The 16,420-nt window shown below is 43.0% G+C and overlaps 2 protein-coding genes across 2 annotated transcripts in view; both read right to left on the bottom strand.

The window, feature by feature from the left end:
• Positions 1–11,205, bottom strand: part of spen (spen family transcriptional repressor) — a gene marked incomplete at its 5' end in the record, with an annotated part of 23,390 nt that extends 12,185 nt beyond the window's left edge. The window contains 8 exons of the mRNA XM_035644357.2: positions 28–141; positions 231–344; positions 480–605; positions 727–878; positions 967–1,167; positions 1,323–1,480; positions 5,645–6,259; positions 11,000–11,205. Coding sequence (XP_035500250.2) covers positions 28–141; positions 231–344; positions 480–605; positions 727–878; positions 967–1,167; positions 1,323–1,480; positions 5,645–6,259; positions 11,000–11,205 — 1,686 coding nt within the window. The remainder of the gene's footprint in view (positions 1–27; positions 142–230; positions 345–479; positions 606–726; positions 879–966; positions 1,168–1,322; positions 1,481–5,644; positions 6,260–10,999) is intronic.
• Positions 11,194–16,420, bottom strand: LOC118316594 (msx2-interacting protein-like). Its single transcript, XM_035644558.2, has 3 exons — positions 15,976–16,420; positions 12,906–13,226; positions 11,194–11,687 (listed from the first exon to the last, which is right to left on the bottom strand). The coding sequence occupies exons 1-3, from the start codon at positions 16,056–16,058 to the stop codon at positions 11,669–11,671; spliced, it is 423 nt and encodes a 140-aa protein (XP_035500451.1). The 5' UTR covers positions 16,059–16,420; the 3' UTR covers positions 11,194–11,668.

The raw sequence follows: 16,420 nt of genomic DNA, 5'->3' as shown, positions 1-16,420 counted from the left end.
TTCAGGGCAAATCTATGTTTCACTTGCCTTGATTTTACTGCCCCCTATCTTCCACCCCTTTGTGTCTTTGACAGCAGCTTGTGCATATTCAATGTTGTTATAAAGGATAAGGGCCATTCCTTTCATTCTGTCAAAAACAACCTGCGAAAGACAGAGGAAAACAGGAGCAGTCAGCAGGTGCCAGAAATGTAACAACAGGCAACTATGAGAGGGAAAATAAACACACTCACCTTGACAACATGTCCATAGCGGCAGAAATGACGTGTGAGAAACTGCTCAGTTGTATTTGATGCTAATCCATCCAACCAAACACACGTCGTAGGCATACTCTTTCCAAAACCGAGCTGAAAATGAAAGCATGAAATGTCACACTCACAATTTCACACAACTCAAATTAAAATGTTCAAACTAATTGTACTGAAGAATATGGTGGTAGTGTAAATACAAGATTCAAAATTAAATTGACATGATATTCTTACCTTTAGTCTGTTGTTACCAAGGTACTCGCCATCCATCTTCTTTATGGCCTTGCACACACTGGCAATGTCACAGTATTGTAGGAAGGCATACTGTGGAGCTCCATTCACCTTCTTAATGTCAATATCCTTTGGAGATAATGAAAACAGAAATGTGTTGTATATATGTAGTAAACTTGACAATCTCAAAATGTGCAGCATGGTAACCATTGCATTTGGCCTGATTCTCAGCCACTTCAAATTAACCTACCACTATTTCTCCGAAGCGTTGAAAGATATTGAGCAGGTCATGGTAAGTGGTGGTCTTCTCCAGGTTTCCAATGAATAACGTACGTGTGGCCTTTGGATGAAACTCGTCTATCCTCTCATCCAAGGGCCTAAACTCGTTTTCACTTTCAGTCTCTAAAAAAAAAAAAGTTGTCCTTGTAACCCTGTGAATTTTGCCAAACATCATGTTCTTGCTGTTGTGCAGTTTAAGATCAGTACTTACCGGGGCCACTCCAGGCTGTGACTTCAATTTGCATGCCAAAAAAAAGCTTCCCCTTTGATGCTCCAAGTGCTTTCTCTTGGTCCTCTTGCTGGCGGAAAAACACAAGCCCGTAGCGTTCCTCTGAAGCTCCATGGATTTGTACAGATGTGACCTTTCCATGCTTCTTAAATTCATGGAACAAACCATCCTTAAGGCTTGTATCTATAGTGAATACATTAAATGTTTTATTAAGTATGTGTACAAAAAAGGTAACATAAAGCTATTGTTAATATTTTTTTTATAAATAGTGTCAATAATTGAGGACTATATAGTGCACCACAATTTCTTTGTGTCTGCATACCACAAGAGCAACTAACCTGTAGAGCGCACTGGAAGATTTTGGACCTTGATGCCAAAGCTTTTACGTGGCTCATCCTTGTCAAGGGAGGATAAAGGAAGTGCTGAGGGCGCAGGAACAGCAGCAGACTGCACTGAACGTGCCGGGGAGTCATCACTTGAACTACTGCTAGAATCACTGTGGTAAAAGAGAAACATAACGTTAAAAAAAGGGTTTGCAACATCATTTCACTAACTTATATAAAAAAAGGTGGTTTATTTATGTTGCTTTAGCTGGTTACCCATTTAATACTTAGATGTAAAACAGAGCCATTCATATTTTTGATCTCAGTCAGAAAAGTTGATAAAAAAAATGTCCCCCTATTTTTTTTTATTATTTTATGGCACTACAATATGTAGCACTACACAAGCGCTACATATTCTGCCTCTGAGAAATTACTCATGGATTGAATAAGATGTACTAATAGCAACAGTATATTTCAAATCAGTCAAGAACAGCAGTTAAAATGTAGTTTTCATAAACATGGCTTCAAAAACAGTGATAAAATGTAGTTGTTCTAGTTAAACTAGCTGAACATCATTTTCTCACTTATTGCACTGAACATTCATTATTTACACATTTTAGATTCAATATACAGCATATTCATTAAGTATCAACAACTTCATATCACTTTTTCACATTTTGTTTTGTTGCAACCTTATGGTAAAACACTGAAAATTAATTTACCCCTGATTAGTCTACACCCAACAGCCCCTTAATCACAAATATCACATTTCTCTTGATCATCTTTGAGGTGTTTCTACATCTGGATTCAAGTCCAACTATGGTCAGTTCAATTGATAGACATTATTTGGAGAGGCACACACCTGTCTATATAAAAAGGTTTCACAGCTGACAATGCAGATCAGAGCAAAACCAAGGCCATGAGGCCAAAAGAACTTCCTGCTGAAATCCTGCTTTATTGATGGTTCCAAAGAGCACAGTGGCCTCCATAATTCTTAAATGGAAGAAGTTTGGAACAACCAGTACTCTTCCTAGAGCTGGCTGTCCGCCCAAACTGAGCAATCTGAGGAGAAGGGCCTTGGTAAGAAAGGTGACCTAGAACCTAATGGGCCCTCTGGCAGAGCTCAACAGATCCTGTGTGGAAGTGGGAGAAACTTCCAGAAAGACAACCAGCACTGCAGTACTGTCTGGACCTTGTTGCAGAGTGGCCAAACAAAAGCCTTCCCCCACTGAAAGACACACAAAGGCCCTCAGACAATGGGAAAGAAGATTCTCAAGATGTACCTGTTTGGCCTCATCACTAAACAGCATGTCTGGAGGAAACTTAACACTGCTCTTCATCACCTGATCAATACCATCCCAACGGTGAAGCATGCTGGTGGCAGCATCATACTGTGGGGGGTTTTGGTCGGGGTCTAGGGGAAGCTGAACAGAGCAAAGTACAGAGATATCCTTAATCAAAACATGTTCCAAAGGTTAACCTTCCAACTGGACAGACCCTAAGCACATAACCAAGACAAAGCAGGAGTGAAATAAAGACAACTCTGTGAGTGTCCTTGAGTGGCCCAGCCAGAGCCCTGACTTAAACCCAATGGAACATCTCTGGAGAGACACATGGCCAGTGGTCCCATTCCAACCTAACAGAGCTTGAGAGGATCTGCAGACAAGAATTGCAGAAAACCCTCAAATTCAGATGTGCAAAGCTCGTCACATCATACCCAAGGAGATTTGAGGCTGTAAATGCAGCAGGGCTGCAACTAATGAATATTTTCATAATCAATTAATTTGTCGATTATTTTGTCGATTCATTGTTTGGTCCATGAAATGTCATAAAATGGTGAAAAATGTCGATCGTGTTTCCCAAACAAAAAAGATGACGTTTTGTTTTGTCCACACAACAAAGATATTCAGTTTACTGTCATAGAGGCGCAAAGAAACCAGAATATATTTACATTGAAGAAGCTGGAAACAGATTTCCATGAAAACTACTTGAACCGATTAATCGATTATGCAAATTGTTGGCAATTAATTTAGTAATCGATTGCTAATCGATTAACTGTTAACTGCAGCTCTTAATTGCAGCCAAAGGTGCTACAACTACAAACAGAGTAAAGGGTCTGAATACATTTTTTCCCTTTTAATAAATTTGCAAAAAAAATGTCTTTGTCATTGTGTGGTATTGTGTGTAGATTGCAACAAAATAACAAAATGTGAAAAAAGGTAATGGCTCTGAATACTTTCTGAATGCACAGTGGTGTATATAAAGTGATGCCAAACACTGTAAATGTGTGTTGTGTCTGAAAAATGTTCTCTGCAAAAAAGCAGAAAAACACCTCCTCCCTTCACCTCCCGACTTCATATTTACAAAGCGCATCTGACTCTGAGCGTAAAAAGATGGATTTGTCGGTGGAAAAATCCATGGCTGCCTCATGCACCTTTTTTGTCAAACCATTCCCATGCCTGTCTCAGCTTTCTAAGCCCTCTGCTGTCTGTTTCCCTCTCACTTTCTCCTCCTGTGCTCAGACACTCCCGGAAGTGCTGCTGACGGAGCCTGGCCTGTGGGAGTGGGCAGGCAGCCAGCACTGGCCAGAAATTTCCAGTTCCAACTGGATCTCACGGAGGGGGGGAGCCATTGCCCATACAGAGAGGTAGGCAGTGAGAAAAATATACCAGCAGCCGTCTCCTGAATTTCCCCCCGTAGCACTACCTCATCAGGCCACATGTGTCGCTACATGTCCATCAGAGCTGTGGACTCTGTCCAAAGGTGAGGCAGTTGAACAACAAATAAACAACAGGGCAAAGCCCACTTGCATTTGATTATCCTAAAGCTGCTACTCGTCGTCATCTCAAATCAATTATTGAAAAGAAATAAATGCGCAACTTCGAGACAAACGTCATTTGAGCAAACGTAGTAACTCTCAGAGGTGCACAGAACACAAAATTGGCATGTCAAATTCAAAACCGAGCCAAGACCAGATTGACTGGCATGAAAAAAAAACAACTGACAGCCATTGTTTGTGTTGATGGACATTTGGTGGAAACACTAGAATTAAAACACACTCACAGCATGCCAGCAAAACATCTTAATTACATCCAGGGTAACTGGAGGACCGGTTTAAGCTTGTATGAAGTCAAATGGACCTATAATATTATGAACAGCAGTAAATGTTTCAGATCAAATTGTAATGGGCAGAGTATAAATTTGCACACTTAACACTTCAAAATTGACACATTTACACATGCACTGCTCAATTTCAAACGATAGAGCTGCTGAAAACCCATATAATGAACTTTTAAGTGATGTAATCCTTGAAGGTGGCGCCCCTTGCCCATATATGGATTGCTTTAAATTCTCAAGAAATATGAGAGTAAAAGAAAGATCGAAGACAGGGTACACATGAATTCATTTTCCCTGTCATGGTGCGTCTTCTCAATATTTTTTCCTAAACATGCAGATAATTGCTTGCAATCGGTGTTGCCTACAGGGTGAAGCGTTGAGGTATGTTCAAATGTTGAAAACAGAAAGAGCCGAGTGAACTTGAACTTTTGCAATATGCAGCGTTGGCTGTTGTGCTCTAAATCGCCAGCAGAGTATTAAAAGTCAATTCCATTAATACTTGCATTTACAAATGATAATCATATCCACTGAAGAAAGAGACATAATGCCAGTTTTTGAAGTATTAGGGAGTTATCTTGCAACGGTAAATATTATAAACCACAGCCTCTGCAAAGAGGAATGTTGTACAACAAAGTGCTCTTAATGAGAGTCCTCACTGAGCAGTGACAGAATGCACACCCTCATCTTAGCTTGTTGGCGAAACTGGTGTACGGTTGCAGATTTCAATAAAGCCAGAGTAGCCGTGCATAATACGTTGGGGAGATTGCATGATTACTTAGAAAAGACAATATTTTACACAGATTACAAGAGGAACTCAAGTCATTTTCTCATAGAGGTAGATCTCACAGATGTTTTTTTCATACTATACCATATATACCATGGAATTATGAATAATACTAGATTCATATAGCTCATACATAGAACACTGTGTATTGTATAAAAGCAATACACTACCAGGAAATGCACCTAAACCATATAACATTCCTTATTGAAAAGAAAGTTTCCATCCTGCAAACAATGTGTCCTGGACCCAGGGAAGCAGCAGAAAAGGATGGATGGCATCGTTGATCTTCCAGTGAACTTAAACAAGGCCACATTTGTCACCATAAGCAGCATTCAGTGTTCAGACTTCTTTCTCTTAAAATACTTCAAGATTGAGCTGCACAAAGCTTAACAACAACACTGGTAGAAATATTGACAGCGAGATTAGCTCCACTCACCTGCCACTCGTGCTGCTGCTGGTACTGCTGACCGAGTCGGAACTGGAGGAGCGACTGCGGGAGCCTGACCCACTGTTGGAGCGCGCCGGACGGGTTGCCTGACTCGCCAGTCTCTGAGGAGAGGGGTTCCGCGAATGCGTTGAGTGCGGCGATCGGCTGCGACTGTGGCGGTACGACCGCTCCCCGCGCCGACCCCTGTCCTCCCGGTAAAGGTCCCTGTGAACCACACTGGCCAAAGTGAAAGGTTCCCTGGTGCGAGACTCGTAGCGAGACTCGGGCGTCTCAAAGCGACATGGGCTCCTGCTGTGGGATCGGTAGAAGCCGACCGCGCTGGATGTAGATCCTCCGCTACCTCCCGTCGCGGCCCCTGTTGGCCCACTTGTTCCCGCGTTGACAGCAACGGCGCTAACGATAGTTCCAACAACTCCCGACGACACTGTTGTACTGCTTCCACTGGAGGTTCCAGACCCACTCCCCGCTGTGCTTAGAGTCCTTTCTCTCGCATCCCGATAATAGTCTGTTTCGTAGTGCCGCTGGCGGTCGAAACTGCTACCAGGACGCTCGTGATGTCCGTAGGCACTGTGATCGTATGCCCGCTCCCGACTTTCAGCAGTCCTAACAAACAGGAGGAGAGAACAAAAGCACATTACGTTTACATTTAACATATTCAAGAAAGGTGCCAACATAACAGAAGAAAAACTAAAAATGCAGGTGTCTCTGGCAGGGTCGTCTTAACTAGACACATGGGAAGACGAGGCAGTAACATTTTTGAGATGGGTAGTTTTTAAGTATCTTAAAAAACAAAATCTTTACCTGCCTACAAACTGAACTACAAGGGGATTTAAATAATTGACGGTTTGAGACAACTGATCACCGGGCCTTGCATGTTTTCTTCGAATAACTGTTCATGACTTGGAGATTAAATGTATCAGATCCTTCTGCCGCAAAACCAAGTACTTATTTTTACGACAAAGAGCTGATTTGAGGGGTTGACATGAGCTTCAAGCAGATTCTCCTTAAACGTACTTTCTTTGAACGAGCAGAGCATTTGAGATGCGTTTTCATTCAACTATTTCCCAGGTCAAGCATCAAATAAGTACTTCGTATTTCCTATTGTTCTAAATGCCACGCGTTTTATTGAAAATACAATCAACTTAGATCAATGAGAAGACAGTTCTAACAAGAGGCATGCATTCAGTGTTTAATAGAACCGAAATCTGCAGCTCATTTCAAAGTTTAATTGCAGAATATAACAGACTTGCATGAAGACTGCTTGTATTAAACGGAATTAACGGAGAGATTATGACTTTAAAGATTGTCACGTCATTCTGGTCTTGTAACATCTGGCAACAGTAACAGCAGCCACTTTCTGAGGTGTTTCATCTGAGGGGCTTTGTTGATGGTTTCTGGAGGTGACTTATGACAAGCCTTTTGTTTATGACGTTACACAATTTGACACCACTTGCTCTCCTAAAAAAAAAAAATGAAAATGCACATTAGAAACTGTGCAAATAAGGAAATGTTTCAGACCTACACCTCTCTGAATAAAGCAATCTCAATTTAATTTGGGACTACAACTGCAATGTCATTACAGCAGTCATATTACCAAGCTCCCCGTAATGAGCGGGACAGGACAGCAATTACCACTGTGTGAATTCAGATCAAATTATAATCACCAATTGGCCATTATGTTCCAACACAGGGCTGAATATGTTTTAATATAACAACAGTTACAAACCCTCATTAAACTGGTCATTAAGATAAGACTATTTTACTCTTTGACCAGTTCAAAGTAGAGGATGTAAAATTCGTGCCAGATTTTGATGGAAAACAAACCTCAACTGTTAAAAATGGTAAAAGAAATTCCTATTTATGAAGGATTTACAGCAAAATCACACAGCATCATACTTTATTCATATATGCTGGTATAAAGATGCTATCTTGGATGTAGGTTGGGTTTAATTAGGGGGCAGCCCAATTCATAGTTTAAGTTAATTATATGAATATGCCTATATAATCATAGAAATTAAATCTTTCTAGATGCAAATCCTAAAGGTAAAGACGTGGTTGCATCGATGTGCATGGTGTCTTATTGGACTAGTGTTCTAATGCTCACATCATCCGACTGTGACATTCTTATTTTGGAGTTTGGGCATGGACAATCGTCCCAGGTTTGTGGTACTGAAATTGTTCAGGTCCTAATTACAACTTTCTCTCCCCCTCAAATGATTTCCTGAAATGTTCACTGGCTACTAACCAGTCTTTTTTAATGACAGAAGATCTCAGTTTTAAACAAGATGATATGCGCCGACTCTGTTCAGCTTGATAATAAACATCAAGTATGAGAAAAGAGGTCGGACATTCATGAAAACAGTCTGACCTGATTCCTTGGGTATAATTCACAATTTTCCCTTGCTGATAAGTAAAAGAGGCACTCGAATCGTCTGGATCTTTTGTTCATTCAGACCATCAGAGATGATTGTTTTGACTCCATCTGTATAAGGATGTGTTTCTGAATTCTGCTTGCTGGCTGGCTTTCATGCTGCTAAACGCTCTACCCCAACAAAGATCTGTAAGTACAAATCAAAGACATTTGCAACAAGGCGGAACTTCTGAAACAGTTTATCTCATTAAAGAGACCTGGCAGCAGGTCCTGGTTAGTATTTTATTAATACTAGTGCAAATGAGGGCACAATGTGTTGTGTTCTGAATCTCAAGCAAATGTTTGTAATTAGTTCCTTCAGCACCACACTGAGCATTTTCATAGGCTCTCTTTTATAACGTCTTTTTTCTTTAGGATTCTCTAAACTTTCTAGTGCTTAAAGATCCATAATGTGGTGTTTCCTCCAGAAATGATTCATGTCTTGTTTTGCAGTTACTATTTCACCAGTTGAATGGATCTTCTCATAAACGCGCAGCTTTTAACAATACTCATTGTTTCCCACTGCATTCGCAATGTCTTGGGGAGATTCAGAGCAAACATCTGAGGATCCAAATGTGTGAATTTCCACAGCCAAAAGAGTTGCTGAAGTGAGCTGCCTGCATTTCAATCTCAGCCTTAGGAACCAACATGTGTTCCACCAGGTGCTGCTGACAGAGGGCTGCTGCCATTTCTCTGAAGATAAATGACACGAGCCTCTTCCTCTGCATCGCTGATGCGTTGTGATTTCCTTGAAAGGCCATTTGATAGATCACCCGAGGGAAAGGTTTCTTATAATTCGCAACCTGACCTTTACACCTGACAAAAACCGTGTTGCGTATATTCATAATTTACTGCCAATCTTTACAAGATTTTAATAGACTGCACTCATCGCGAAGCAAGCTTGAGCGTGTCTACCAAATAATATGCGCTTTAAGCTCTTTCCAGCTAAATTTTTTTATCACATGCAAGGATATATAATTATATTCTTTTCAACTTAGCAGAAATTTACATGTACCACGAATTACAATTACTGACTAGATTTAAGCGTTTGCAGGACTATTTTGTTGTTTGCAAGAACAAAATGTTGAATGGGATAGACATTTGTTAGACTAGCACAATGTCTGCATTTCACTATACATTAAGTACAGCAGGTTAGGAGCAAATTCTGTTTCAGCTTATTTGATTTGATCATCTGTGTGCAGGATTCATGAATAACATCTGTGGCATAGCGGTGTCTGCTGTGAAATTGATGGATTACCTTGACCCCTAGATGCTCTCGAAAATGCTAATTTGCTGGTGCAGGCTCGCTGCTCAATAGATAGTCTTCAATTCCACTTTAGACAAAACAGCTTCTACATTATTCATGGGGCTTAAAAATAATTCAGTTGGACTCTTTTTTTTTTTTGGCAGAATTTCCATCAGTGTTTGATTATGAGTCTGCTCCGGAGCATGCTAAGCACATGAACTGTTTTGGGATTACGTGAACAGCATAATTACAAGGATGCATTCCAGCAGCATGCCAAATAGGCATCTTATGTGGAGGCTCCATCATGTGGGAGCAGAACATCCGTTTCATTTGAATTCAAAATTTCCAAAAGTTTGGGATGCAGTCGATTGTTAAAAATCGTTCTGCCAAAGCAAACTCACAGTTTAACTGTGTAGCTGTGGAGTATCCTGTTGTCCTTGGAGACTGAAGCACAAACCATGGAGCTCAGGGAGGGCAGTAAGATTAATACATTCTATCAGAGTGCATGTTATTTACATTATATCATTGAAATGGACTGTGACATGGAGCTTTTTCTGGAAACTCAATAGAAAAAAATCTGGAATGGGAATGTCTGTTTTGGGTTGATTCAGTAAATTTAATACCTGACAAGTCGAGGTAATCCATCAAACTCATGCAGCAATCCTGTAGACCGAGTAATCAGTTCTGCTCATTGATTTGCAACAGAAATTAAAAGGGATGGTTTAGAAAAGTCTCAGACGGTTAACGAGTTTCTCACGTCTCATGGTAATTATAATTTCACTGGCCAACCCGAAAAAGCAGCTGCGACATCCTGCGTGAGAATCCAGACAGGAACCTTGGATGGATGCATTACATCTCTCTCTATGAATATGAAATGCTACAAAAAATCTTATTAAATGTGTTTTGTTTCTCTCCCACAGGATTTACAGTATTCGCGTTCCACTATCCTGCAGTAGAAAACGTAAGCTGCGGAAATTTTTAAACTGAAACTGCACAGTTGGAACTAAATATTACTTTCAATACTGATGAATTTAAATTCATTCATTTTTAAATCAATCAAATCAACAAGTTAGTCCAGAACAGACCAACGGTCCAAAGCATATTTCATCTAAAATGATATAAATCAGAGAAGCTGAAAATCATTATTTTTGTCATTGTTGCTTGATAAGACTTAGATCATGATATAATGATCTCATTCAATCTCACTGGTTTTGAAAATACAGAGAAAATTACACTGCATTAATTTATTTGTATTTTTCAAATCCTCTTTTTCTCTATTGTAAATGACTATTGCACAGCACATCCTCTGGAGTATGCCGCTCCCTCTTCGCAATGAACATATTGGAAAAATTTATGTGACAAATTTTTGCACAGCCCAATCTTCCCAAATATTATATTAAGATGGTGTTGTATATCAAATGAGACACGTTTTTCCTTTGATCGCTCAACTGCAATATGGATCTATTCATCATAAAGGAGAACAGGGGACAGGATCTGAAGGTGGGATCAGGTGTGAGGAAGAGATAGGAAAACGATAAAAGGTAGAGATTTCTGCATTTAGAGACACAGGCAGTAATAATAGTTCATGTACCAGCTACTTCGGTTAGTGGGGGAAATGGAGAGAGACAGGGGTTCAAACTAGGGGTTAGAGAGGACAGCTAAAATACTCATGGCAGGACATACCAACCTTTTGAGAGAGTGGTAACTTGACCTATAATTCCAAATACAATCTAGGGAGACAGAACTTTGTGAGCAGAAAAAAATGGGCAAAAATGTTGAGTGGAGGGGTGAAAAAAAACGAAGCAAAATTGTTGCACAATGCAAAATGTAATCCTCAGCTTCAGGGCAGGGGACCTCGTGTGCATAGATGAGCTGGAGTGTCCGTTTTCTAATTTAAAAAATAACAAAAACAATCTTGTTCTTGTATGGATCCAGGTCAGGATATTTTGCATGCTGGAAAATGTCTATCTGAGTCCATATATCCATCCAAACGTGGGGGGAAATAAAAAATCTGTGACGCACTTGAGTCCAGTAAAATTAATACGGTATCCAGGAGTCCCTCTTCAGTAAATACTGCAGTATTGATTCCCCAACGGCAATTATGGAAGTGATGTGAAAATTAAGTCTTGCATCTTTATGTGCGTAGTCCTGCACATTCCAGTTCGATCACACTGTGCACAGCAGTAACGTAGTCAAACTCCTCTTGTGGAACGGGTGGCATGACAGGTTGGGAATGTGTCTTTTAATGGTAATCCAGATTTTTGTTCTCGGTAGCAAGGTGCTCCTTCCCAGGGTGGAGAACATTCATCTTTGAAGCTCTTGGATGCTTGTGTCTGTTGTTGATCCGTGATCTCCTTTACAAGTAGAGTCCAAACCTGGGATGAGTTGACAAGAGATGCAGTTCATTGGTGCAATTTCGTTCTCTGATTCTGTGGGATTGTATCCAATGTTAAATTATAGTTCCACATTCAGGAAAGAAGGGATAATCCACGGACATGAGACGAGGTTATCTCCCAACAGTCAGGACGGCAAAACTTTCCAGTCACAGTTTCCAGCAGTCGTCTTTGAACTGTACGATCCAAAGATATAGTCCATCTTTGTCTCTAGCAGATCTGCGAGTCTCAGTTGTTGAAAAAAAAAAATTTACCTCCACAAAAATAAGGCAGTGGAAAAAGTCATTTGCTCACTTATTTTTGTGGACTCGACTGACTTGGATCACCAGCAGAGGTCCCCCAGCACTTTAATTGCAATGCCCTGATCTCAGACATAATCCAAAATAAAACAAAAAAACAAAAGAAAAAAGAACAAAGCACCAAGAAAGCAAACCATACCTTTAGCATGATAGCATATCCTTTAGGTGTCAGGCCAGTGTTAATCCAACAGTGGGGAATAAATATCCTGTGTAGGTTATCCACACGACTCCGGCCCACGAGAGAAGTGAACACCTCATCGAGGTGTGCATGATAACTGAAAACCAAATTTGACTAATCCAAACAATGGTGTTTTATGTATGAGATATATAAAGAAAATGTGTGCTCTGGGTTGTTTTATAGTATGGATGAAAAGGTTGACATTAATCCATCCAGCAGGGCATGTAACTCCAGATTAGGGGAATCCCAGGGATGGCAGTTGGACCACTCTCTCTTTCTCTTTCTCTCTCTCTCCCTCTCCCTCTCTCTCTCCAGTAATCTCCAATAATCCTGGGAAATTTTGACGATATCCAATCTTTGCCCCGTATTCTCCGCAAATGATATATCCACCTCACAGAAATGTTTAAACTCACCACGATAATCCCGAACAGCCATTTAAACTGTTGACTATTCATTTTTGAACAAGGTACGCGTGTGCGCAGAAACGCTCTCGTTTATGGAATATCTCGGCACCTACATGTAAGTATGGATCCGGGAGCGCTGGCCACGCTCTGAAGACTTTAGAGGGGATCCCTAAAAGATTTAATTCTTGAGCATGACCTGCTTTTCTCCTCTTTAACACCCAAACAAGTAAATGAACAGATGGTGGAAAGATGCTTGGAGGTAAGGTGTTTACCAGAAACCACGGTTCCCCCTGCCTTCAGAGAAACTTTGTCCACTTACCCGTCTAGTCTGCGTTCATAGCGTCCGTCTCTGCTGTGGAGCGACGTGGGGGGCGCATACATGGCCCCCCCTGCCGCCCTTGTGAACCCTGATACATCCCGGCCACGAGAGCCTAAGGACAGACTATCGTCAAGCCCCCTCGCGGCACTAGGGATCGTTCCTGGTTCATTGTAATCAGTGCGCAGGTCTCTGTCCCCCATCTTGTTGATAGCATTGTGAGCCTTCTGAGCACTTTTAATGTCCACAAAATCCACAAAGGCAGCGACTCCACCTTCTGAACCCCGCTTGGGCAGGACCTTGACACTCTCCACACGGCCATATCTGAAAAGAAAGCAAACAAAAGAAGTGATCTCCAGGCGTTCAACTGCATCTGTTTATTCATTTTTCAAACAGTGTTTGGTTTTGTTTATTTGGGGGGGAAATCAAGCAATTTCCCGAATGATGACACATTTTCGGTTATGTCAGTGTGTGTGTGTGTTTGTGTGTGTGTGTGTGTGTGTGTGTGTGTGTAACAGAGAGCGGGGGAGGGGTGGGAGGGAAGGTGGCTTTGCTGCTCCTATTTTCTGCTCTGTGGTACTTTCTTATGAAGCAAGGTAACCCAGCAACTGGACGTGAGCCCTCTGCACAATCTATGTTAATAAATGCACATGTTTTGCACAGAGGAGGGTGCTCGCATACGCTTTAAGCTCATGGGGGGAGAGAATCACATACATGAGGTTTGAGCATCATTTACAAAGAGACGATATTGCCTGGGTTTTTTTTGCTGCCAGATGGTTTGAACCATCAAAAAAAGGGCATAGTGCATGTCCATGGTGTTGGTTCTGTTTCACTATAATAAAATAACAAATAAATATGTATACATATTTAAACATGTATCCTCTTTGCTTGTGAATATAACTGGTGAAAGTTTTGAATAGACGCACGTGAGGGCAGGCGAACCATTGTTTCTTTAATACGTCCGTGTATAGGAGATGGTGAACTGACTGACGTGAAGCCCATTCCTCTAAATTCACCAGTCTTGGATGACAAAGCCTGCTGCGGTCTGAGGGTGCTGATCGACTGTCGTGTCCCCCATCGGCCGGTGTGTGTTTTCGCCGTCCGATCAGAGACAGAAGGGTCGCCCATAAATTTATTGGCATGCCAGTTTCCCCAACATTGAACAGCCTCCGACGCCATTTTAGAAAAAAAAAAAGCCGTTCACACTGCTTACTCACTCCGCCGTCCCCCATCTTCAATGACTTCCGTCACACGTCGGGGGGCTGTCATGCACCTGCACACCCGGGCTACCTCCGGGGGCCGGGGCAGTGTGTGTGTGTGTGTGTGTGTGGGGTGGGGGGGGGGCCGACACACTCCCACCCCCCCCACTCCGCAATAACATGCAGTCGGTCGCCACACTTCCCACCGCACAACAACAAACACAAGCAGAACGTTACGCGCGTCGTGGCGCGGACCAGCGTCAACGACGCGCCATGTCGGCGGCCCCCTCGTCGTCGTCGTGCGCTTCCGCGACATCAGACACGAGCCTCGGCCGACTGCGTCCGTCCGCCGTCAATAATGCTTCGACTAGTGAACGCGGCGAAGCCTTCAGCGCTTTGCAGGCTCGACACTCGCGGTGTGTCGCGGGGCGAAGGCGCCTGTCGGCTCCACAGACGTGCGGGATGTATGTTCGGTCACTGAGCAGCTTTGGTGCGATATATAGTAAAACAAAAAATAATAATAATTAAAACAAAACAACGTAACGTTGCTCATATAGGTACACTGGCGTTTTTGGGGGGCTGTCGGGGAGGCGGGCTGCTGTTTCCTTGACAGCCGAGGAGAGAGGGCTGAGAGCGGGCAGACACCCTGATAGCCACCGGGGGGGGGGGGGGCATTAGCATTATTTTCTCCGTTTAATATAAACGGCACATTGGCTAAAAGGCCAATAAATAGCGGTATGCGTCTGGTCTACAATAACAAAATATATTTATTTTTTTTAAGCATAAATTAGAATATGATCATTAAAACACTATCGCTGTGGATTTCGCACGAATCGGACCGGTGCCGCGCGGGGTCAGCTGCTCGGGACAGCGGCGTGGCTGCACTGTGGCGAAAGAGGCATTTTGTTGGCTTTTTTTCTCCTCCTTCTCCTTCTCCTTCTCCTCCTCCTCCAGTGTCCGTACGCGCACATGGTAAACACCGTTCGCCCACGACGGCGTTTGACAACGATGCGTATCAGCGCAACACACGGCGCCCCGTTCAATCACAGCCCAGCTGGGGACAATGTTGCGGCGCGATGTCCGCCGTCACCTTTGAGCTTCCAGGGTTACATTAAGACCCCCCCCCAAAAAAAAAAATAATAATAATCATAATAATACAGCAACAGCAATAGTGCAGTGTGACGGGCAGGCACGTCGGCGGTGCGCGCTCGGTCCTGGGGGGCAGTGACCCGAGTCCAGTGACACACCGGGTCCCCGGTCCGCTCGGGATCCGCGGGACGCACTCCGCGCGGCCGCCCGGGCTCGCGCGGTGCTCGCGGGCTGAAGTTTTGTTTACACTGGCCGCGTTCAGCGAGCTGGAGATTAGAAAGAAAAGAGCGTTCCCTTTGCGCTCGCCAGGTGGGAAGGGGAAGGCAAGGACGGCTTAACAAAAAAAAGAAAAAGAAAAGTCGAATTGTTACCAGGTGGGAGAGTGAATGTACCACATGCAAGCACAGGTGAACTTGTCGCCCTGCCTGTTTGAGTTAGTCATCGTGTCGAAATGGCCCCAAAACAACCCAAAAGCCACCATATGTCCTCTGGCTGAAGCGTGCTGGCCGTTTGCCTTTTCTTTTTCTTTTTTTTCATGTCAGCTCAAATGCAGCACGGTGTTGTTGCGTATGGAGGGGCTGACAGCGCCGTTGCCAAATGGGGTTTCGCTACGGGGGGAACCTCCTGCTTCATCCCGACTTCACTAAAAAATGTGACACAACAGAGATGCTGGTTCTGCACCCGTCGTTGTTACATTGCAAAACACAGACAGACAGACACACACACACACACACAGACACACACACACACACACGTCGCTCATCTCATGACTCTTTTCTACTCACCGCTTGAAGTGCTCAATGATTTTCTCTTCTCGCACATTTTCGGGTAAATTTCCCACCCATAGATGTCTGGTTTCCCGGACCATACTGTGTGCTCCTGCTCCCCGACCATACAGATGAGTTTGCTATGTCAGTTTCCTCCCGTGCATATCAGAGAAGGCTTGCAAACTGAATGCCGGACGAGGGGGGGAAATGCACTCGGCGCAAATCATTGACTGGTCGTTGTGACCCATGTAAACCATTGGGCTGGATCCCCCGCACGCTGCTTGATACTGTTCACTGTTAAAGCGCGATCTTGCACCTCTCGTGAACGCGCTCCGGACTGTTCCCGTGACTAGGCGCGTCCCTGACACCATGCGACCTTTGGATGTCGAAAGAAAGCATGCAGCTTCCTAAAAAGATGCAGCAACTTCGCTTGTAATGAGAGGCGCACACCGCGCAGGCGTGG

The sequence above is a fragment of the Scophthalmus maximus genome, chromosome 3 (genome assembly GCF_022379125.1).
Source record: "Scophthalmus maximus strain ysfricsl-2021 chromosome 3, ASM2237912v1, whole genome shotgun sequence".
NCBI classification, from domain to species: domain Eukaryota; kingdom Metazoa; phylum Chordata; class Actinopteri; order Pleuronectiformes; family Scophthalmidae; genus Scophthalmus; species Scophthalmus maximus.
The sequence above is the reverse complement of the archived record's forward strand: the minus strand, read 5'-3'. Positions and strand labels throughout refer to the sequence as shown.

Bases quoted from the DNA above. Each gene is read 5' to 3' on its own strand.
- LOC118316594 (XM_035644558.2), bottom strand. From the start codon at position 16,058: ATGGTCCGGGAAACCAGACATCTATGGGTGGGAAATTTACCCGAAAAT. The intron at 13,227-15,975 runs GTGAGTAGAAAA...CTTTCTTTTCAG, and splicing joins ATCATTGAGCACTTCAAGCG to ATATGGCCGTGTGGAGAGTG.